Consider the following 25,271-nt stretch of genomic DNA (forward strand, 5'->3'; position numbering starts at 1 on the left):
GACGCTGGTAGTGCTGGTAGTCAGAGGCGCTGGTAGTCAGAGGCGCTGGTAGTGCTGGTAGTCAGAGGCGCTGGTAGTGCTGGTAGTCAGAGGCGCTGGTAGTGCTGGTAGTCAGAGGCGCTGGTAGTGCTGGTAGTCAGAGGCGCTGATAGTGCTGGTAGTCAGAGGTGCTGGTAGTCAGAGGCGCTGGTAGTGCTGGTAGTCAGAGGCGCTGGTAGTGCTGGTAGTCAGAGGCGCTGGTAGTCAGAGGCGCTGATAGTGCTGGTAGTCAGAGGTGCTGGTAGTCAGAGGCGCTGGTAGTCAGAGGCGCTGGTAGTGCTGGTAGTCAGAGGCGCTGGTAGTCAGAGGCGCTGATAGTGCTGGTAGTCAGAGGTGCTGGTAGTCAGAGGCGCTGATAGTGCTGGTAGTCAGAGGCGCTGGTAGTCAGAGGCGCTGGTAGTGCTGGTAGTCAGAGGCGCTGGTAGTCAGAGGCGCTGGTAGTGCTGGTAGTCAGAGGTGCTGGTAGTCAGAGGCGCTGGTAGTCAGAGGCGCTGATAGTGCTGGTAGTCAGAGGTGCTGGTAGTCAGAGGCGCTGATAGTGCTGGTAGTCAGAGGCGCTGGTAGTCAGAGGCGCTGGTAGTGCTGGTAGTCAGAGGCGCTGGTAGTGCTGGTAGTCAGAGGCGCTGGTAGTGCTGGTAGTCAGAGGCGCTGGTAGTCAGAGACGCTGGTAGTGCTGGTAGTCAGAGGCGCTGGTAGTGCTGGTAGTCAGAGGCGCTGGTAGTGCTGGTAGTCAGAGACGCTGGTAGTGCTGGTAGTCAGAGGCGCTGGTAGTGCTGGTAGTCAGAGGCGCTGGTAGTGCTGGTAGTCAGAGGCGCTGGTAGTGCTGGTAGTCAGAGGCGCTGGTAGTGCTGGTAGTCAGAGACGCTGGTAGTGCTGGTAGTCAGAGGCGCTGGTAGTCAGAGGCGCTGGTAGTGCTGGTAGTCAGAGGCGCTGGTAGTGCTGGTAGTCAGAGGCGCTGGTAGTGCTGGTAGTCAGAGACGCTGGTAGTGCTGGTAGTCAGAGGCGCTGGTAGTGCTGGTAGTCAGAGGCGCTGGTAGTGCTGGTAGTCAGAGGCGCTGATAGTGCTGGTAGTCAGAGGCGCTGGTAGTGCTGGTAGTCAGAGGCGCTGGTAGTGCTGGTAGTCAGAGGCGCTGGTAGTCAGAGGCGCTGGTAGTGCTGGTAGTCAGAGGCGCTGGTAGTGCTGGTAGTCAGAGACGCTGGTAGTGCTGGTAGTCAGAGGCGCTGGTAGTCAGAGGCGCTGGTAGTGCTGGTAGTCAGAGGCGCTGGTAGTGCTGGTAGTCAGAGGCGCTGGTAGTGCTGGTAGTCAGAGGCGCTGGTAGTGCTGGTAGTCAGAGGCGCTGATAGTGCTGGTAGTCAGAGGTGCTGGTAGTCAGAGGCGCTGGTAGTGCTGGTAGTCAGAGGCGCTGGTAGTGCTGGTAGTCAGAGGCGCTGGTAGTCAGAGGCGCTGATAGTGCTGGTAGTCAGAGGTGCTGGTAGTCAGAGGCGCTGGTAGTCAGAGGCGCTGGTAGTGCTGGTAGTCAGAGGCGCTGGTAGTCAGAGGCGCTGATAGTGCTGGTAGTCAGAGGTGCTGGTAGTCAGAGGCGCTGATAGTGCTGGTAGTCAGAGGCGCTGGTAGTCAGAGGCGCTGGTAGTGCTGGTAGTCAGAGGCGCTGGTAGTCAGAGGCGCTGGTAGTGCTGGTAGTCAGAGGTGCTGGTAGTCAGAGGCGCTGGTAGTCAGAGGCGCTGATAGTGCTGGTAGTCAGAGGTGCTGGTAGTCAGAGGCGCTGATAGTGCTGGTAGTCAGAGGCGCTGGTAGTCAGAGGCGCTGGTAGTGCTGGTAGTCAGAGGCGCTGGTAGTGCTGGTAGTCAGAGGCGCTGGTAGTGCTGGTAGTCAGAGGCGCTGGTAGTCAGAGGCGCTGGTAGTCAGAGGCGCTGGTAGTCAGAGGCGCTGGTAGTCAGAGGCGCTGGTAGTCAGAGACGCTGGTAGTCAGAGGTGCTGGTAGTGCTGGTAGTCAGAGGCGCTGGTAGTCAGAGGCGCTGATAGTGCTGGTAGTCAGAGGCGCTGGTAGTGCTGGTAGTCAGAGGCGCTGGTAGTGCTGGTAGTCAGAGGCGCTGGTAGTGCTGGTAGTCAGAGGCGCTGGTAGTCAGAGACGCTGGTAGTCAGAGGCGCTGGTAGTCAGAGGCGCTGGTAGTCAGAGGCGCTGGTAGTGCTGGTAGTCAGAGGCGCTGGTAGTGCTGGTAGTCAGAGGCGCTGGTAGTCAGAGACGCTGGTAGTCAGAGGCGCTGGTAGTCAGAGGCGCTGGTAGTCAGAGGCGCTGGTAGTCAGAGACGCTGGTAGTCAGAGGCGCTGGTAGTCAGAGGCGCTGGTAGTGCTGGTAGTCAGAGGCGCTGGTAGTGCTGGTAGTCAGAGGCGCTGGTAGTGCTGGTAGTCAGAGGCGCTGGTAGTGCTGGTAGTCAGAGGCGCTGGTAGTCAGAGACGCTGGTAGTCAGAGGCGCTGGTAGTGCTGGTAGTCAGAGACGCTGGTAGTGCTGGTAGTCAGAGGCGCTGGTAGTGCTGGTAGTCAGAGACGCTGGTAGTCAGAGGCGCTGGTGGTCAGAGGCGCTGGTAGTCAGAGGCGCTGGTAGTGCTGGTAGTCAGAGGCGCTGGTAGTCAGAGGCGCTGGTAGTGCTGGTAGTCAGAGGCGCTGGTAGTGCTGGTAGTCAGAGACGCTGGTAGTGCTGGTAGTCAGAGGCGCTGGTAGTCAGAGGCGCTGGTAGTGCTGGTAGTCAGAGGCGCTGGTAGTCAGAGACGCTGATAGTGCTGGTAGTCAGAGGCGCTGGTAGTCAGAGGCGCTGGTAGTGCTGGTAGTCAGAGGCGCTGGTAGTGCTGGTAGTCAGAGGCGCTGGTAGTCAGAGACGCTGATAGTGCTGGTAGTCAGAGACGCTGATAGTGCTGGTAGTCAGAGGCGCTGGTAGTGCTGGTAGTCAGAGGCGCTGATAGCGCCGGTAGTCAGAGGCGCTGGTAGAGGCACTGGTAGTCAGAGATGCTGATTGTCACGGCGGGTTTGGGGGCTATGAGCAAAAATCTGAACAGTGTTCATCAAACAGGAAGTGTACGCGTCACAAATGGCACCCTATCTTCTATTTCTCTGGTCAAAAGTAGTGCACTACAAAGGGAATAAGTTGCCATTTGGGAAAGGAGAGTTAGTGTCTTTGATGAGATTATCAGCCCCCTGGTTTAATTAACTTCACTATTAAGGTGGGGAGAAAGGGGGCAGAGCAGCTACCTACTGCTGCGTACTCATCACACACGCACCCACACGCACCCACGCATAAACACACACGCACACACACACACCCGCGCACACTCCCACACACGGACACTCCCACACACACACACTCCCACACACACTCCCACACACACACACACACACACACACACACATCATCTCATCATCTTCGGGTGATGGCACCCAATAGCTTTTTGATACATCACCACATTACCCATCATCATAGTTATTAAAGCTTCTCTCCAAAATAGCCACATCTGCTCTGATGCAGCGGTAGGAGGTGGAGGAGCAGCATTAATGGGAAGATGGTGTGTGTGTGTGTGTGTGTGTGTGTGTGTGTGTGTGTGTGTGTGTGTGTGTGCGCGTGTGTGCCCACATCCTGCGTGTGTGGCTATGTACTTACGTGCATGTCTGTCTGCGTGTCCCAACGTACTGGCCTACATGCAAGTGTGTGTGTGTGGGGAGTGATTCTAAAAGCACGGCGGCTGAGGGACTGAATGCTGTATAAAGCCCAGATGCTGTTTCTTGTCTTCCCCCTGGTGATGGCTGTTTATTGGTTAGACCATTAATGATCCGTCTGGGGAGCGCCGGTATCTACACCATTTATCAACTATACGATCTATCAGCCGCAAAATGAACTTGTTGAGAAGCAGAGGACGCATTAGTGGTTGTTATTTGGGATGTATTTGAATGTCAATCCCTTTTGTGATGTATTTCTCTGTCATCCACTTGGAATGTTTTAAGTTATTATGTTAACTGTATTAGACCATGCTTTAAAAAAAAAGATGTAAGAAACCCCTTGCTGAAGAAACCCCTTGCTGAAGAAACCCCTTGCTGAAGAAACCCCTTGCTGATGAAACCCCTTGCTGATGAAACCCCTTGCTGATGAAACCCCTTGCTGAAGAAACCAATCAACCAATCAAATCAAATGTATTTATAAAGCCCTTCTTACATCAGCTGATATCTCAAAGTGTTGTACAGAAACCCAGCCTAAAACCCCAAACAGCAAGCAATGCAGGTGTAGAAGCACGTGCGGTGGCTAGGAAAAACTCCCTAGAAAGGCCAGAACCTAGGAAGACACCTAGAGAGGAACCAGACTATGAGGGGTGGCCAGTCCTCTTCTGGCTGTGCCGGGTGGAGATTATAACAGAACATGGCCAAGATGTTGAAATGTTCAGAAATGACCAGCAGGGTCAAATAATAATAATCACAGCGGTTGTCAAGGGTGCAACAGGTCAGCACCTCAGGAGTACATGTAAAACCCCTTGTAGATGGCCACCCGTATCTTTCAGCATGTTTTTATAAAAATATAGATTTAATGTTCTCCGCAAGGACATATACAGGATACTACCCTAAACAACATAACCTTCACTATGTCACCAGGACATACAGTTGAAGTCGGAAGTTTACATACACTTAGGTTGGAGTCATTAAAACTCGTTTTTCAACCACTTCACAAATTTCTTGTTAACAAACTATAGTTTTTGCAAGTTGGTTAGGACATCTACTTTGTGCATGACACAAGTAATTTTTCCAACAATTGTTTACAGACAGATTATTTCACTTTTATAATTCACTTTATCACAATTCCAGTGGGCCAGAAGTTTACATACACTAAGTTGACTGTGCCCTTAAACAGCTTGGACAATTCCCCCAAAAATGTCATGGCTTTAGAAGCTTCTGATAGGCTAATCTACATCATTTGAGTCAATTGGAGGTGTACTTGTGGATGTATTTCAAGGCCTACATTGAAACTCAGTGCCTCTTTGCTTGACATCATGGGATAATCAAAAGAAATCAACCAAGACCTCTGGTTCATCCTTGAGCAATTTCCAAACACCTGAAGGTACCACGTTCATCTGTACAAACAATAGTAGGCAAGTATAAACACCATGGGACCACACAGCCGTCATACCGCTCAGGAAGGAGATATGTTCTGTCTCCTAGAGATGAACGTACTTTGGTGCGAAAAATGCAAATCAATCCCAGAACAACTGCAGAGGACCTTGTGAAGATGCTGGAGGAAACAGGTACAAAAGTATCTATATCCACAGTAAAACGAGTCCTATATTGACATTACCTGAAAGGCCGCTCAGCAAGGAAGAAGCCACTGCTCCAAAACCGCCACAAAAAAGCCAGACTACGGTTTGCAACTGCACATGGGAACAAAGATCGTATTTTTTGGAGAAATGTCCTCTGGCAGCATCATGTTGTGTGGGTATTGTGGGGGTATATTGAAGCAACATCTCAAGACATCAGTCAGGAAGTTAAAGCTTGGTCGCAAATGGGTCTTCCAAATGAACAATGACCCCAAGCATACTTCCGAAGTTGTGGCAAAATGGCATAAGGACAACAAAGTCAAGGTATTGGAGTGGCCATCACAAAGCCCTGACCTCAATACTATTGAAAATTTGTGGGCAGAACTGATAAAGTGTGTGCGAGCAAGGAGGCCTACACATCTGACTCAGTTACACCAGCTCTGTCAGGAGGAATGAGCCAAAATTCAACCAACTTATTGTGGGAAGCTTGAGGAAGGCTACCTGAAACGTTTGACCCAAGTTAAACAATTTAAAGGCAATGCTACCAAATACTAATTGAGTATATGTAAACTTCTGACCTACTGGGAATGTGATGAAAGAATTAAAAGCTGAAATAAATCATTCTCTCTACTATTATTCTGACATTTCACATTCTTCAAATAAAGTGGTGATCCTAACTGACCTATGACAGGGAATATTTACTAGGATTAAATGTCAGGAATTGTGAAACTGAGTTTAAATATATTTGGCTAAGGTGTATGTAAACTTCCGACTTCAACTGTATACACAGGATACTACCCTCCACAACATAACCTTCACTCCAAAGAGGAGAGGAAAAAAACTCCAAACCTACAACCTGATTTTGGACAAAACTACCAAAGATTCTTATTTCCATGGTCTGTACTGCAAATTCTCTGGCAAACCAACGACCTGCAAAAGAAGAACAAGAAACCTGAAAACACTGTCCAACCTGGTGATGTTTAGTCTGAAGCTACTTTTAAAGCCAAGAAGAAAAATAAATTACAATTATATATTTTTCTTTATAAGGACTGAATGCTAAGTTAAGGCTACCAAGCTTGCTAGGACAGAACAGATCCGGCTGAAACTTCAATTAGCACGGAGGTGTGAAGCGAGAGGTGTCAAAGCCCTTGATCCCAACAATGGCAGGAGAGTTTCCCTGCCTACCCAAATCCAGAGGCCTTTGAAGCCCCCTCCCTCTGTGCAGTGGTCATTACAATACAGTACCCACTGGATTCATCTCTATTCCATTGCAGCCTTCCCTGTAGCTCAGTTGGTAGAGCATGGTGTTTGCAACACCAGGGTTGTGGGGCCGATTCCCACGGGGGGCCAGCACAGAAAAAAAAATGTATGAAATCTATGCATTCACTACTGTAAGTCACTACTGCTAAATGACGTAAATGTAATAAGAAACAATATAGTTGCTTTGATCACATCAGAAGATATCTTCCTCGCAATCTTCAAATTACAACAGCCACAGGACAACTTTGTTTGGATGTTGTAAAGGACCATCTGCCGAATCTGAAGAGATATAGCTAGCTAACGACTTCCTTGTGTTAGAAGAATTACTTAATCCTATCCCAGGTATTCCTTAAAGAGGTGGGGTTTCAGGTGTCTCCGGAAGGTGGTGATTGACTCCGCTGTCCTGGCGTCGTGAGGGAGCTTGTTCCACCATTGGGGTGCCAGAGCAGCGAACAGTTTTGACTGGGCTGAGCGGGAACTGTGCTTCCGCAGAGGTAGGGAGGCGAGCAGGCCAGAGGTGGATGAACGCAGTGCCCTTCTTTGGGTGTAGGGACTGATCAGAGCCTGAAGGTACGGAGGTGCCATTCCCCTCACAGCTCCGTAGGCAAGCACCATGGTCTTGTAGCAGATGCGAGCTTCAACTGGAAGCCAGTGGAGTGTGCGGAGGAGCGGGGTGACGTGAGAGAACTTGAGAAGGTTGAACACCAGACGGGCTGCAGCGTTCTGGATGAGTTGTAGGGGTTTGATGGCACAGGCAGGGAGCCCCGCCAACAGCGAGTTGCAGTAATCCAGACGGGAGATGACAAGTGCCTGGATTAGGACCTGCGCTGCTTCCTGTGTGAGGCAGGGTCGTACTCTGCGAATGTTGTGGAGCATGAACCTACAGGATCAGGTCACCGCCTTGATGTTAGCGGAGAACGACAGGGTGTTGTCCAGGGTCACGCCAAGGCTCTTAGCACTCTGGGAGGAGGACACAATGGAGTTGTCAATCTTGTTTACCCAACCATGGGACAGACTATGTTTGTTCCCACACTCGGGACTCTGACTCTCTATTGGTTACAGACTTTTGGCCTCCCATCCTATTCTACCCACCTCTGGCCGGCTTTGTATTCATGTTTCCTGATGAAATTGCTGTATAATATGATCTTGTTGTCATCTATTGCACATTCAAATGTCAAATAAGTAAGCATTTCACTGTAAGGTCTACACCTGTTGTATTCAGCGCATGTGACTAATAAAATTAGATTTTATTTGAAATCAGGACTGCAGAGCTCTCCCTGTCCTATGCCTTGATTGTATTACTGTTGATGATATCTGGAAATGTGCATGCACACCCTGGCCCATCTACTGTTGCTAGCCCCAATTCTGACTTGTGCTCTGATTTCTGCTCTCATAAATGCCTGGGTTTTCTGCACGTTAAACACTAGAAGCTTATTACCTAAAATGGAACAATTGAACGTGTGGGTTCAGATGTGTTGGTCATTACTGAGACGTGGTTAAGAAAGAGTGTTTTGAACACTGATGTTAACCTTTCTGGTTATAACCTTTTTCCGCTGCAACCTTAAAGGTCCTCAATGATGTCACCATTGCCCTTGATTCTAAGTAATGTTGTGCTGCTATTTTTATTGACTTGGCCAAAGCTTTTGATACGGTAGACCATTCCATTATTGTAGGCCGGCTAAGGAGTATTGGTGTCTCTGAGGGGTCTTTGGCCTGGTTTGCTAACTACCTCTCTCAAAGAGTGCAGTGTATAAAGTCAGAACAGCTGCTGTCTCAGCCACTGCCTGTCGCCAGGGGGGACCCCAAGGCTTGATCCTAGGCCCCACACTCTTCTCAATTTACAGCAACTACATAGGTCAGGCAGTAGGAAGCTCTCACATCCATTTATATGCAGATGATAGTCTTATACTCAGCTGGCCCCTCCCCGGATTGTGTGTTAAATGCTCTACAACAAAGCTTTCTTAGTGCCCAACAAGCTTTCTCTGCCCTTAACCTTGTTCTGAACACCTCCAAAACAAAGGTCATGTGGTTTGGTAAGAAGAATGCCCCTCTCCCCACCGGTGTGATCACTATATCTGAGGGTTTAGAGCTTGAGGTAGTCACCTCATACAAGTACTTGGAAGTATGGCTAGATGATACACTGTCCTTCTATCAGCACATATCAAAGCTGCAAACTAAGGTTAAATCTTGACTTGGTTTCCTCTATCATAATTGCTCCTCTTTCACCCCAGCTGCCAAACTAACCGGATTCAGATGACCATCCTACCCATGCTCGATTTCGGAGACGTAATTTACACATGATCAATTAAATCTATAGATTGGCAAGTAAGGGTGCTCTCCAGCGGCTAGATGTACTTTAAAATTGAATTGTATCTTGTGAATTGTTCACTATATTTCACCTTTAACCTTATCGAGAAACATATTTTTGCACTAATCTTATAGAAAAAAATTTAAATTGTGTGAAGAAAATCACCAGTATCAGCTTTGTACAAAATGTATAATGATTAAAACAACTACAAGATCTCCTATTATTTTCTTCTCTGTTATGAAAGGCTGCAATATGAAACTTTTGAGAGCAACTGACCAAATTCACTTAGAAATGTGAGTTATAGATCTGTCATTCTCATTGAAAGCAAGTCTAAGAAGTGGTAGATCTGTTCTATGTGTGTTATTTCTATGCTTCTCATTCTTAAGTTAAATGTTTTTATGTTTTGCTTTCAGTTTTGTACACCAGCTTCAAACAACTGGAAATACAATATTTTTGGTTATAGAAAATATATTTCATAGTGTTGTAGATGATACAATGGTTCTCTACACTATACTTGCTTGTTTTGTCACATAAACGGAAATAAGGAAAACTATTAGAATTGTTGCAACCAGGAAATGACGTGTGATTTATGCATAGTTAATCTTTTAATGAATAATAAACAACTTACACAATCAATAAAACAGTCATTCTGTTGTGAATTTGCAAATTTTGTGGGCGTAAACATATTATTTTTCATGTTATTTTCTTGTATTTTATCTTAAGTCTCTTTTGTTTCAATTAATAATTAATCAACTCTTTATCTTTGTTTTTTTCCCCCCCAGATAACTGAGTCAGGCAAGGAGACGCTACCAACATGGCTGCACTGGGACAGGAAGAGAAACATCCTACAGGGTCTACCACTGGGGGAGGACAAGGGTGTCCACTATATCTCTGTCTCCACATCCAACTGCAGCCAGGATATCTTCTCCATCGAGGTGCACCCAGAGGAGCATGCTGACACCGACCCGATCCAGGTAGCCATCCAGTCAGCGTCCAACAACTCCAACAACGAGGTACAGCCATTCGTCTGTGGCAACGAGGAGCCGGTGACGGTGCTCACAGTGATTCTGGATGCTGACCTGACCAAGATGAGCTCCAGGCAGAGGGTGGAGCTGCTGGGAAAGATGAAGAAGTTCTCTGGCGTGGCGCTCCAGCACATGAAGATACTTCCCGTGGTCAACAACCGATTGTTCGATATGTCCGCCTTCATGGCCGGACCAGGAAATGCCAAAAAGGTGGTGGAGAACGGAGCCCTGTTATCCTGGAAGCTGGGCTGTTCCCTGGACCAGAGTAACGTCCCTAATATTAGTAGCGTCCAGGCGCCGGCTAAAGAGGGCACTATGTCGGCTCAGTTGGGATATCCGGTCGTCGGTTGGCACATCGCCAACAAGAAGCCTCATATCCCAAAACGGGTGAGGCGCCAGCTCAACAATACCCCTACTCCTGTTCTAGCTTTGCTTCCCCCTACATCTGTCGTCGAGCCCCCTGTTCGCATTGTACCCACCCTGTCGTCACCTGCCATTGCTGCCCCCACAGACAGCTCTGCCCCACCCATGAGAGGGCCTGTGCCCTTGCCCATGAAGCCCACGATCCGTGTCAGAGACTCTTATTCCCACACTCCCACTCAGGGTGCACCCCTGCCAACCAGAGTGATGGAGTCCACTAGTACCATCTCCATTGAACCCACCATGACCAGGCATACCGTTGTGGAAGCTACGCCGACACTCCCTCCACCCACCACAGTCGCCACCAGAAAGCCAACCAAGAAACCAAAGAGACCGAAGACCACTCCGATGCCAAGGGAGCCCAAGACCACCACAGCCAAACCAGCCAGGCGCACCACCCCTTCGTCCATCGTGCCTGACCCAAGAAACGAGAAACCAGATCTTCGCAACCCCATCGATCAGGTCAATGCCTTCGTGGGCACATATTTTGAAGTGAAAATCCCATCCGATACTTTCTTTGACAAGGAGGACGGTACGACAGACAAGCTGAGGTTGTCATTGAGGATGAACCACAACGAAGTAGTCGGAGATGATTCATGGATACAGTTTAATAGCACAAGCCAGCTGCTGTACGGTCTACCAGACTCGAACCACATCGGGAAGCATGAGTACTTCATGCAGGCCACCGATAAGGGCGGTCTGAATGCGATCGACGCCTTTGAGGTCCGTGTGAACCGCTGGGCTTCCAACGATAAGTCGCCGGTCTTGTTCCAGGCTCGCTTCCACGGGGAACCTCACCAGGTGACCAACGACATCCACAAGAAGATTTTGCTCATCAAAAAACTGGCGTACTCGTTCGGGGACCGCAACAGCAGCACGGTCACCCTGAGGAACATCACCAAGGGATCCATCATGGTGGAGTGGACCAACAACAGCCTCCAGCAGAACCCCTGTCCCAAGGAGCAGATCCAGACCATGTCCAGGAGGATCTCCGACGCCCAGGGAAGGCCCTCCCAGACATTCATCTCCACCATGGAGCCTGAATTCAAACCCATTGACATCAAGGTCAAAGGGACAGCCGCCTGCCAGAAGTACATGTTCGTGCCGCCAAGTGAAATCACCATTCCTATACCCCCGGCCGTCACACCGGCGCTCGGCGCCGGACGCCAGAGCACGGACGACGTCTACCTCCACACGGTCATCCCTGCAGTGGTGGTGGCAGCCATATTGCTGATCGCCGGCATCATCGCTATGATCTGCTACCGTAAGAAGCGCAAGGGCAAGCTGACCATCGAGGACCAGGCTACTTTCATCAAGAAGGGGGTGCCCATAATCTTCGCAGATGAGCTTGACGACTCCAAGCCCCCTCCGTCCTCCTCCATGCCCCTCATCCTGCAGGAGGAGAAACCCCCACTGCCCCCGCCGGAGTACCCCAACATGGCCAGTCCAGAGACCACCCCCTTGAACCAGGACCTTCTGGGGGAGTACACAGCTCTGAGGGATGAGGACCCCAATGCCCCTCCCTACCAGCCTCCACCCCCCTTCACTGTCCCCATGGAAGGTAAAGGCTCTCGTCCAAAGAACATGACCCCCTACAGATCCCCACCACCTTACGTGCCACCCTAAGGTTAGCTGGCTCCTCCAGAGGAGGAGAGGGGAAGCAGGGGGGACTTGTAACCGTCTCACACCAGTGTTGTCTGTTTGGAAATAAGGGGTGGGAGGAGGAGGGTAGAGGCTCTGCAAAGTGGCAATGAACTTCGGACATTTTGGTTTGGGAGGGTTTTGGGCTGATCTGATCAAGGCTGAGTTAAGGTTGAACGATGGGAGGGAGGGAGAACTAGGTGGTAGCCTCGGGCAACAGTAGCCAGAACAATGACACTATTCAGTCTCTCGTCATCTCATTGGCTACAGCTGAACAGCTAGATTGAGAAGAAACGCCCCTCCGGTCCCAGCAGCTTTTTTTCTCCATTTGAAACTAAATGGCCTTTTTGTTTTATTTTGTGTCTTTTGGTTCTGGTTTTCTTCTGTTTTTGACTTGACTTTAAGATCAAACTACTTGCCTTTTTTAATCTTCTTTTATCTTTGAATAATACAAGAGGACAATAGACAAACACACACTACAGGCAAAAAGGTTTTTAATGATGAGATAGAGAGTTCTATGAATGAAAACAAACACAACATAATCATTTTGATCTGGGACAGCCAACCCTGCAGACAGTGCTAAACACAGTGGCTGATCGATGTGGTGGTGGCTGTTTTGGATTCAATAAGGTTTGCCTTTTAACACTAATTGTATGTTTTTACCCTTATTCACACAATGTCTAGTCAAGATGAGCATAACAAAGGTAGCCTAAAAGAATAATTAGAAATTAGTATAAAGTTTCTATTCAACATTTTTTTTTTTCAAAACTTTATATCTTTAAGGTTATGTTAGATTAGATAGATAGATAGGATTATTTTGGTGGTGGTGGAGCAGATCTCCTGACTGAAATAGCCTGCAGGATCTCTTTTTCCCCCGATCAGAAAGGAACGGTACACCTAGTAGGTAGGCCTCGTCAGGGTTAGTGAACGTTAACATGAAAGGCAATGTCATCCAGGTGGTTACCCTGGCCTGATTATTACCAGATGGTTACCCTGGCCTGGTTATTACCAGGTGGTTACCCTGGCCTGGTTATTACCAGATGGTTACCCTGGCCTGGTTATTATCAGATGGTTACCCTGGCCTGGTTATTACCAGATGGTTACCCTGGCCTGGTTATTACCAGGTGGTTACCCTGGCCTGGTTATTATCAGGTGGTTACCCTGGCCTGATTATTACCAGGTGGTTACCCTGGCCTGGTTATTACCAGGTGGTTACCCTGGCCTGGTTATTACCAGGTGGTTACCCTGGCCTGGTTATTATCAGGTGGTTACCCTGGCCTGATTATTACCAGGTGGTTACCCTGGCCTGGTTATTACCAGGTGGTTACCCTGGCCTGGTTATTACCAGATGGTTACCCTGGCCTGGTTATTACCAGGTGGTTACCCTGGCCTGGTTATTATCAGGTGGTTACCCTGGCCTGGTTATTACCAGGTGGTTACCCTGGCCTGGTTATTACCAGGTGGTTACCCTGGCCTGGTTATTATCAGATGGTTACCCTGGCCTGGTTATTATCAGGTGGTTACCCTGGCCTGATTATTACCAGGTGGTTACCCTGGCCTGGTTATTACCAGGTGGTTACCCTGGCCTGGTTATTATCAGATGGTTACCCTGGCCTGGTTATTACCAGGTGGTTACCCTGGCCTGGTTATTACCAGGTGGTTACCCTGGCCTGATTATTACCAGGTGGTTACCCTGGCCTGGTTATTACCAGGTGGTTACCCTGGCCTGGTTATTATTTAATGGTTACCCTGGCCTGGTTATTATCAGGTGGTTACCCTGGCCTGATTATTACCAGGTGGTTACCCTGGCCTGGTTATTATCAGATGGTTACCCTGGCCTGGTTATTATTAGATTTCTTGTTTTTACTTTGTCTGAGTTTTCCAAAGCCACCCAAAATCATTCAAGAGAGAAATATAACACAATACAATGCCCCTTTTTACTATTCTTGTTTAAAATGGGTTAAAATGAGTATCATGATCCCAATATGATCATAACATTGACAATTTGAATGCCATTTTGCCTTTATGGTGATACGACAAGTGTCTTCTGTAAATAACGATGGATCGGCCTGTGTGTATTTTTAGTCCAAAAACATTTTGTGTAAATCAGATGTGGAAAAAGCCTCCTGCAGTTTATTTTAGACAAGGGGTCATTATTTTTTTATGTAGTGATGATGCTCTTGTTTTCACAGGAAACAGTTTAGGGCTGTTGAGAGTGATTTGAGAACATCCTGAAAGGGATACAGCGTGTATTCACAACTCAAAGGTCATTGTTGAGAGGATGGTAGGAGTGTTAGAGAGAGAGAGAAATGGGAATATCCCAATAACAAGATTCCCAGAAAACACAGGACAAAATGGTTGATAAAATCTATCTAATTTTTTTACAACGTTTTTGATACAGCATCAAATTGTTTAAGAAAAAAATCGATAAATACATGAATAGTGTACTGCAATTTGTAAAATCTTAGAGTAGAGAATTGATTCCTTATTATATACCTTTTCTCATTGGTCACCTATTTCAAGGGATTTTATTTCGTTTTTTTGTTGCCATATTGTCGAATTGAAATGCACCTCCTGTTAAACAGTCGGAATTACCCATTTTATGTAATCACACATTTTATTTAATGTTCAAATTCTTCACTAACGACTTTGAAAGTGACCCTTTGCAATAATGTAAGGTACTGCCTGATGGTGGTGGTGAGTGGTCAATGCAGGTTAGATAAGTGATGATGTACTACACGCATAATGATGACGATGTGCACGCATAATGATGACGATGTGCACGCATAATGATGATGATGATGATGATGTGCACGCATAATGATGATGATGTACCTACATAGTTTGTTTTTGCCAGATTCCAAGTGTTGCTTTTTGAGTGTCCATTTATTATGGAAGCCGACCTCCGTCTATCTGTATCCAGATAATTCTTCATTCTTCACACGTTTGAAACTCTAATCCAACAAGTCCCAATAGTATTGGAATGAATGAATCATCATATATATATATATATATATATATATAACAGAGTTCATTATGATGGTATATCTTGCTTGGTATGTTGCCGTACATTATAATATAGAGATTTATTTTTTATTGATGAGCTTCGGTTATAATTGGTTTTCTAATGCTTCCCTATATTGACGAGTCAATATGTCTACATCCATAGAGGTTTCATTAAGGAGTGTATCCATCTGTCTAATCTATCAGCCATTTTAAGACCCTGATTCCTGTCACAATAACTGATTCATAATTCCGTCTCCTTGTTAAAACTGGTATTGTTAATCTGACTAGATGACACATTTTGATCTGGAACCTCGAACCGTTAAAAAAGGTTAACATGTTGTCGATCTCCTTTCAGTTCAATGTTTCCATCACACTCACCGCCATTAAATACAGATGGAGTTTATTGGTTATATGTAAATAACTTGCTGACCCCCCCCCTCCTCCGCCCCTCCGCGTCCACAGATCATGTCGTCACTTCAGCTCTATTGATTTCTGACAAGGAACAAACTGCAATAATAGTCCCAGATGGTTTATCCCAATAGGGTTGTTAGTTAGTCAAATAAGAAATATATAGTTACTTATGACAGTTACTGAGATTGACAGATTTTATTCACGTTTGAGTGAGATTCATAGAACAATAGGTAAGTAGATGGTACAAGGACATCCTTATTTTTTTGTTGGTTTATATATATTTTAAGTGGTGTAGTCATTTCAGCATTAAGCTCAATTAATTCATTAGGCTAGCGAAGAATCAGGCTTAGTTACACCGAGTCAAAGATAAGTCACTTAAGTTAAGTACGTGTGACACACACAAGAGTACATGCTGTGTTAAAATCGTACATGATGAAAGTGTTAGTGACGTGTGTTTCTCAAATCTCGGATTTATTCCCATTCGACTCAAATTAAGAGGAGATTGTGATCTGATTTGTGCGAAGCTTAACGGAGAAGAAACCAACGATGCAAACAAATTTAAAAATAAATAATGTAATAGCAGTCATTCACTATAACTGGTTCAAATGCCTTGTTGACAATATCTTATCTGTTGGCTACATTTCAGTATTTCAGTTTCATTTCAGATATTAGCAACGGTATTGCAAAAGATACGGAATCAACAAAAACACATTTGTTCTTTTCATTTAGAACACGATAGCTGTCCTGAAGGATACACATTAAGGTGTATCGACCTCTACGTTTTGTTTAAGCCCGATTTTCTGTCTTTCTGTGTTGTTCATTTACTTTCATTAGATTTCCTTATTGCCCATTTTGAAATGTAGAGATTGGTGTGTGTGTGTGTGTCAAATCAAATCAGCCTTAGAAATTAATGTCTTCATATGCAGCAAGCAGGACTGACTGAAAGCCTCCTAAGCCCCGACAAGGTGCATATTTTACTATATTTAATTTTGTTCGCTTATAGAGAATGTTTTCTTCATTTAGTTTTTACATTCATGAGTGAATTAGTACTTACAAATGGAATAATGATGATAGTAACAATGGTGATTGTGATGATTTATAATAATTACAAGAATAATATGGTTATTATAATGGTTTCAGGGGGACATTATACACTGTTTGTCCTTCATTTTTGTTATTGAAATACCTGTTTTTCCCCCATCGCCTTGCCAATAAAAATGGGACTCCTCTGGTTCGCAAACAAAATGGTTGCCAAAGTACAGCGCAGTGAAAAGTTATTTTGGCTTGTCTTAACATGTTGCCACGTATCAGACAGATGTTCAATTGACATGCTAAAACACATGACAAAGAGCCTCTCTGTAAGCCATCCCATGGGGAGGAGGGAGGAGCTAGAGGGATGATACCCCATGGGGGAGGAGGGAGGAGGGAGGAGCTAGAGGGATGATACCCCATGGGGAAGGAGGGAGGAGCTAGAGGGATGATACCCCATGGGGAAGGAGGGAGGAGCTAGAGGGATGATACCCCATGGGGGAGGAGCTAGAGGGATGATACCCCATGGGGGAGGAGGGAGGAGGGAGGAACTAGAGGGATGATACCCCATGGGGAAGAAGGGAGGAGGGATGAGACCCCATGGGGAAGGAGGGAGGAGATGGAGAGATGATACCCCATGGGGGAGGAGGGAGGAGCTAGAGGGATGAGACCCCATGGGGAAGGAGGGAGGAGGGATGAGACCCCATGGGGAAGGAGGGAGGAGCTAGAGGGATGATACCCCATGGGGAAGAAGGGAGGAGCTAGAGGGATGATACCCCATGGGGAAGGAGGGAGGAACTAGAGGGATGATACATAGACTGAGAAAATGCAGATTGAAGGAAAAAGGTTTTCCATCTGGAGCGGTCGGAAAAGCCTGACAATTGTCCTTGACAACAGGGAACTTACAACCTAGAAAAGAGGGTTGTAGATATGTATGAATGCTTGAGTAAACAATGCATGGTGAGAAATGCATTTTTCTTCTCCTGTGTTTTAATAACATTGTTTTATTTATGCCACTAGACACTGTATGTTGAAATCTTGTATTAAAAAAAAAAAAAAAAAAGTGTTTTCACCCAACTATTATTGTGACCTTCTCTTATTGGTTGTTTGATCTTGTACCATCGGTAGTGTTTCATCCTTGACGGACATGTATATATTTGTACCAGAAAGCTCAACAACAACAAAAATGTATCTCAACTGTAACTACAAGCGTGTCATACTCAACGCTATCTGTCCAGTATCCTTGTGATAGCAGAAAGCGGTGCTATTGTGATCTAGGTAGCCTTCAATGAACTTATACCCATATTGAATCCACAGACACTGTAAGAGCAGTTTTTTTTTGTTGTTGCCTCTTTTCATCACATATATCCCTCAGGCTGCTTTATATGGGTTTAAGAAACTTGTTTTTTTTTCTGTAGCTGTGACATTGCCGAGAGGTTTGTGTGGGGAGGATGACGGTGTCTTTTCAAAGTGAAGGAAGATGAATACTGATAAAATATTAACCAAATCAAATTTTCAATCATTCGAATTTATTTACAAATCCCTTCTTTACATCAGCTCATGTCACAAAAGTGCTTGTACAGAAACCCAGCTTAAAAACCCCAAACAGCAAACAATGCAGGTGTAGAAGCAGTAAAATTATTAATGATACGCGTTCACTAACGGATGGTAAACCTTCACATTGATTTTGACTGTTTGACAACATTGTCTAGCAGCATATAATAATGTTTATATTTTAACAATGTTGTTTGATCTATACCCTTTGGAGTGGTCCCCTATCTGTACTATTCTATATCCTTGGAGTGGTCCCCTATCTGTACTATTCTAGACCCTTGGAGTGGTCCCCTATCTGTACTATTCTATACCCTTTGGAGTGGTCCCCTATCTGTACTATTCTAGACCCTTTGGAGTGGTCCCCTATCTGTACTATTCTAGACCCTTGGAGTGGTCCCCTATCTGCACTATTCTAGACCCTTGGAGTGGTCCCCTATCTGCACTATTCTAGACCCTTGGAGTGGTCCCCTATCTGTACTATTCTAGACCCTTGGAGTGGTCCCCTATCTGTACTATTCTATACCCTTTGGAGTGGTCCCCTATCTGTACTATTCTAGACCCTTTGGAGTGGTCCCCTATCTGTACTATTCTAGACCCTTGGAGTGGTCCCCTATCTGCACTATTCTAGACCCTTGGAGTGGTCCCATATCTGCACTATTCTAGACCCTTTGGAGTGGTCCCCTATCTGTACTATTCTAGACCCTTGGAGTGGTCCCCTATCTGTACTATTCTAGACCCTTGGAGTGGTCCCCTATCTGCACTATTCTAGACCCTTGGAGTGGTCCCCTATCTGCACTATTCTAGACCCTTTGGAGTGGTCCCCTATCTGCACTCTTCTAGACCCTTTGGAGTGGTCCCCTATCTGCACTATTCTAGACCCTTGGAGTGGTCCCCTATCTGCACTATTCTATACCCTTGGAGTGGTCCCCTATCTGCACTATTCTAGACCCTTTGGAGTGGTCCCCTATCTGCACTATTCTAGACCCTTTGGAGTGGTCCCCTATCTGTACTATTCTAGACCCTTTGGAGTGGTCCCCTATCTGCACTATTCTGGACCCTTTGGAGTGGTCCCCTATCTGCACTATTCTAGACCCTTGTAGTGGTCCCCTATCTGCACTATTCTAGACCCTTGGAGTGGTCCCCTATCTGCACTATTCTAGACCCTTTGGAGTGGTCCCCTATCTGCACTCTTCTAGACCCTTTGGAGTGGTCCCCTATCTGCACTATTCTAGACCCTTGGAGTGGTCCCCTATCTGCACTATTCTATACCCTTGGAGTGGTCCCCTATCTGCACTATTCTAGACCCTTTGGAGTGGTCCCCTATCTGCACTATTCTAGACCCTTTGGAGTGGTCCCCTATCTGTACTATTCTAGACCCTTTGGAGTGGTCCCCTATCTGCACTATTCTAGACCCTTTGGAGTGGTCCCCTATCTGCACTATTCTAGACCCTTAGAGTGGTCCCCTATCTGCACTATTCTAGACCCTTTGGAGTGGTCCCCTATCTGCACTATTCTAGACCCTTGGAGTGGTCCCCTATCAGCACTGTTCTATACCCTTGGAGTGGTTAACAAACAAATCTTTGGATGCTACAGTACATGGGCTCTTTGCTATCTTTCCCATATTTCCTTCATGACTCTAACCCTTTAGCACGAGGGCGTCAAACTCCACGAAGGGCCCTGTTTTTGGGGTTTTTCCCTTCGTTTAAGACCTAGACGACCAGGTGAGGGGAGTTCCTTACTAATTAGTGACCTACAGTACCAGGTGAGGGGAGTTCCTTACTAATTAGTGACCTAGACTACCAGGTGAGGGGAGTTCCTTACTAATTAGTGACCTAGACGACCAGGTGAGGGGAGATCCTTACTAATTAGTGACCAAGACAACCAGGTGAGGGGAGTTCCTTACTAATTAGTGACCAAGACAACCAGGTGAGGGGAGTTCCTTACTAATTAGTGACATTAATCAATCAAGCACAAGGGTGGAGCGAAATTCAATTCAAAGGGCTTTATTGAGAAACATATGTTAACATTGCCAAAGCAAGTAATATAGATAATAAACAAAAGGGAAATAAACAATAAAAAATGTACAGTAAACTTTACACTCACAGAAGTTCCAAAAGAGTAAAGACATTTCAAATGTCATTGTCTATATACAGTCTTGTAACGATGTGCAAATAGTTAAAGTACTAAAGGGAAAATAAATAAAAACAGATATAGGTTGTTACAGTGGTGTTTGTTCTTCACTGGTTGACATCATGCTGCTGTGACTGCCAAATAGCTTTTTAGTTTGCTCAGTTTTTTTTTCTCTCCAATATGTCAAGTAATTATCTTTTTATTTTTCTCATGATTTGGTTGGGTCTAATTGTGTTGCTGTCCTGGGGCTCTGTGGGGTCTATTTGTGTTATTGGCATGGGAAACATATGTTTACATTTCCAAGGCAAGTGAAATAAATAATAAACAAAAGTGAAATAAACAATATAATATTAACAGTAAACATTACTTTCCCAAAAGTTCCAATGGAATAGAGACATGTCCAATGTCATTATGTCTATATATAGTGTTGTAACTATGGTCAAATTCTCTCTCTCTCTCTCTCTCTCTCTCTCTCTCTCTCTCTCGGAGAGAAAGTGAGAGAGATTTATTGCCAGGACCCAGGTCTAACAGTAAATGACAGCATTCCCTCCTCTATATGCCCCCCTACGCACAACTATGACAACATAACCAACAAAAACGTGTCGCAGCTCTGTCGCACGCTGGGTATGTACATAGTCAATGGTAGGCTTCGAGGGGACTCCTATGGTAGGTACACCTACAGTGCTGATTTTGTATGTTTGCCCACTGACAAAGGAATGATCAGTCTATAATTGTAATGGTAGGTTTAGAGACAGAATAACAACAAAAAAATCAAGAAAAATGCATGTCAAAAATGTTATAAATTGATTTGCATTTTAATGAGGGAAATAAGTATTTGACCCCCTCTCAATCAGAAAGATTTCTGGCTCCCAGGTGTCTTTTTATACAGGTAACGAGCTGAGATTAGGAGCACACGCTTGAAGGGAGTGCTCCTAATCTCAGCTTGTTACCTTTATAAAATACCTGTCCACAGAAGCAATCAATCAGATTCCAAACTCTCCACCATGGCCATGACCAAAGAGCTCTCCAAGGATGTCAGGGACAAGGTTGTAGACCTACACAAGGCTGGAATGGGCTACAAAACCATCGCCAAGCAGCTTGGTGAGAAGGTGACAACAGTTGGTGTAGTGGCTTCCTTTCCTCTTTACATAGCCACTGCCCAAGCCTGAAGCGGGGTTGTTTGGTACGCATACAGTCCACACTCAAGGTTTCCAAAAAGCCAAACATTCAATGTGATCCAGGGATATGGTGCAACAAAAATGTTTATTCTTCTTATAACTAACAGGAAAATGAATATCCAATCAACTTAAAACATAGGTTACTTGATATGGAAAATACACAATATGACCTGTCTGTATGTTTGTCTGTATGTCTGTATGTCTGTATGGTCAAAAAACTATACCGCTCCCGCGTCTAGCAAGGACTCCTCCCCCCAAAGGCCCAACTTCCTGCTTTTATCCTAACACACTTACTGCAGTACAATGAATGGGCAAGAGGGGGGGACAAAACTAAGTTACACTAACAACAAATGAATACATCTCAATCAGGTAAATATAAATCATAAAGGTACGTACCTAATATTTCATCATATACATTCATATTTACACAAATATACATGGAGCTCTGAATGTTCTGTCTTTTATACAAATATGTCAAAATAGGCTCTAACAGTTGGTGCGATTATTCGCAAATGGAAGAAACACAAAATAATTGTCAATCTCCCTTGGCCTGTGGCTCCATGCAAGATCTCACATCGTGGAGTTGCAATGATCATGAGAGCGGTGAGGAATCAGCCCAGAACTACACGGGAGGATCTTGTCAATGATCTAAAGGCAGCTGGGACCATAGTCACCAAGAAAACAATTGGTAACACTATGCCGTGAAGGACTGAAATCCTGCAGCGCCCGCAAGGTCCCCCTGCTCAAGAAAGCACATATACATGCCCGTCTGAAGTTTGCCAATGAACATCTGAATGATTCAGAGGACAACTGGGTGAAAGTGTTGTGGTCAGATGAGACCCAAATGGAGCTCTTTGGCATCAACTCAACTCGCCGTGTTTGGAGGAGGAGGAGGAATGCTGCCTATGACCCCAAGAACACCATCCCCACCGTCAAACATGGAGGTGAAACATTATGCTTTGGGGGTGTTTTTCTGCTAAGGGGACAGGACAACTTCACCGCATCAAAGGGATGATGGACGGGGCCATGTACTGTCAAATCTTGAGTGAGAACATCCTTCCCTCAGCCAGGGCATTGAAAATGGCTCATGGATGGGTATTCTAGCATGACAATGACCCAAAACACATGGCCAAGGCAACAAAGGAGTGGCTCAAGAAGAAGCACATTAAGGTCCTGGAGTGGCCTAGCCAGTCTCCAGACCTTAATCCCATAGAAAATCTGTAGAGGGAGCTGAAGGTTCGAGTTGCCAAACGTCAGCCTCAAAACCTTAATGACTTGGAGAAGATCTGCAAAGAGGAGTGGGACAAAATCCCTCCTGAGATGTGTGCAAACCTGGTGGCCAACTGCAAGAAACGTCTGACCTCTGTGATTGCCAGCAAGGGTTTTGCCACCAAGTACTAAGTCATGTTCATGTTTTGCAGAGGTGTTCAAATACGTATTTTCCTCATTAAAATGCAAATTAATTTATAACATGTTTGACATGCGTTTTTCTGGATTTTTTTTGTTATTCTTTCTCTCACTGTTCAAATAAACCTACCATTAAAATTATAGACTGATCATGTCTTTGTCAGTGGGCAAACGTACAAAATCAGCAGGGGATCAATTACTTTTTTCCCTCACTGTATAGCTCATCTCTTGGCAGTAGTACTGTAGACTACTTTCTCACTGACCTCAACCCAGAGTCTCTCAGAGCGTTCACAGTCAGCCCACTGACACCCCTATCAGATCCCAGCAAAATCAGTCTGCTAGAACAGAGCAATACTCAATCATGAGGCATCAAAGCCAAAGGTACTGAATAATATTAAGAAATTAAATCGATGGAAGGAATGTAGTGTGGAAACAACCATAAAACTATTGGGACACAACAAATTCAATCCCTTTTAGACAACTTCCTGGACAAAATATTTCACTGTAATAATGAAGGTGTAAACCTGACAGTAGAAAACCTAAACATTATATCTAACCTTTCAGCTTCCCTATCAAATCTAAAAATGTCAAACAGAAAACCGAAGAAAATGAACAACAATGACAAAGGGTTTGATGAAGAATGCAAAAACCTAAGAAAGAAATAGAGAAACCTGTCCCACCAAAAACATAGAGACCCAGAAAACCTGAGTCTACGCCTTCACTATGGTGAATCACTAAAACAATACAGAAATACACTACGGAAAAAGAAGGAACAGCAAGTCAGAAATCAGCTAAATATAATTGAAGAATCCATAGACTCTAACCACTTCTGGGGAAATTGGAAAACATTAATTCTTCGTGTTGTTGTTTGTTTATCTATCCAAAATGGAGATGTATGGTAAACCACTTCTCTGATCTTTTTGGCTCTATAACAAAGAACAAACAGCAAAAACATGTACATGATCAAATACAAATCTTGGAATCAACTATTAAAGACTACCAGAACCCACTGGATTATCCAATTACCTTGAATGAACTACAGGACAGAATAAAAACCCTCCAACCCAAAAAGGCATGTGGTTTGATGGTGTCCTCAATGAAATGATCAAATACACAGACAACAAATTCCAATTGGCTATACTTAAACTCTTTAACATCATCCTCAGCTCTGGTATCTTCCCCAATATTTGGAACCAAGGACTGAGCACCCAAATCTACAAAAGTGGAGTCAAATTTGACCTCAATAATTACCGTGGGGTATGTGTCAACAGCAACCTTGAGAAAATCCTCTGCATTATCATTAACAGCAGACTCGTACATTTCCTCAGTGAAAACAATGTACTGTCAAATTGGCTTTTTACCAAATTACCATATGATAGACCGTGTATTCAACCTGCACACCCTAATTGACAAACAAACAAACAAACCAAAACAAAGACATAGTCTTCTCATGCTTTGTTGATTTCAAAAAAGCCTTCGACTCAATTTCGCATCAGAGTCTGCTATACAAATTGATGGAAAGTGGTGTTGGGGGAAAAACATAGGACATTATAAAATCCAGGTACACAAACAAGTGTGTGGTTAACATTGGCAAAAAACACACACATTTCTTCCCACAGGGCCGTGGGCTGAGACAGGGATGCAGCTTAAGCCCCACCCTCTTCAACATATATCAACTAATTACCGAGGGCACTAGAACAGTCTGCAGCACCCGGCCTCACCCTACTAGAATCTGAAGTCAAATGTCTACTGTTTGCTGATGATCTGGTGCTTCTGTCACCAACCAAGGAGGGCCTACAGCAGCACCTATATCTTCTGCACAAATTCTGTCAGACCTGGGCCCTGACAGTAAATCTCAGTAAGACCAAAGTAATGGTGTTCCAAAAAAGGTCCAGTTTATTCAATGGATCTGTCCTGAATGGCGCCCTATTAACCTGTTAGGGCTAGGGGGCAGTATTGACACGGCTGGATAAAAAACATACCCGATTTAATCTGGTTACCACTCCTACCCAGTAACTAGAATATGCATATACTTATTACATATGGATAGAAAACACCCTAAATTTTCTAAAACTGTTTGAATGGTGTCTGTGAGTATAACAGAACTCAAATGGCAGGTCAAAACCTGAGAGATTCCTTTACAGGAAGTGGCCTGTCTGACCATTTCTTGAACTTCTTTTCCATCTCTATCATTTACTAAGGATCTCTGCTCTAACGTGACACTTCCCACGTCGTCCATAGGCGCTCAGAGCCGGGAAAAAACAGAATGTCGTCATTCCAGCCCCAGGCTGAAACACATTATCGCCTTTCTCAAGTGGCCGATCAAGGGACACTGGGCTTAGGCGCGTGACCCGACCGCCCCCGCCTTTGGGATTTTTTCCTCTGTTTGCCGAAAAGGAGATTCCCTGTCAGAATATTATCGATTTTCTACGAGAAAAATGGCGTGAAAATTGATTTTAAACAGCGGTTGACATGCTTCGAAGTACGGTAATGGAATATTTAGAATTTTATTGTCACGAATTGCGCCATGCGCGCGACACTTCTTTACTATTTCGGATAGTGTCTGGAACGCACGA

General features: G+C 45.3%; 1 protein-coding gene across 5 annotated transcripts in view; it reads left to right on the forward strand.

Moving 5' to 3' along the window:
* LOC106565061 (dystroglycan 1) overlaps window positions 1-16,656 on the forward strand; it is a 106,039-nt gene extending 89,383 nt beyond the window's left edge. For 4 of the 5 annotated variants that reach the window (XM_014131685.2, XM_014131687.2, XM_014131686.2 and 1 more), the window contains exon 3: window positions 9,677-16,656. In XM_014131685.2, coding sequence (XP_013987160.1) covers window positions 9,677-11,965 — 2,289 coding nt within the window. In that variant the 3' untranslated portion in view covers window positions 11,966-16,656. The remainder of the gene's footprint in view (window positions 1-9,676) is intronic. The other variant, XR_006758112.1, reaches the window with a different exon arrangement.
* Window positions 16,657-25,271: the final 8,615 nt, after the last annotated feature.

The sequence above is a fragment of the Salmo salar genome, chromosome ssa12 (genome assembly GCF_905237065.1).
Source record: "Salmo salar chromosome ssa12, Ssal_v3.1, whole genome shotgun sequence".
NCBI lineage: Eukaryota > Metazoa > Chordata > Actinopteri > Salmoniformes > Salmonidae > Salmo > Salmo salar.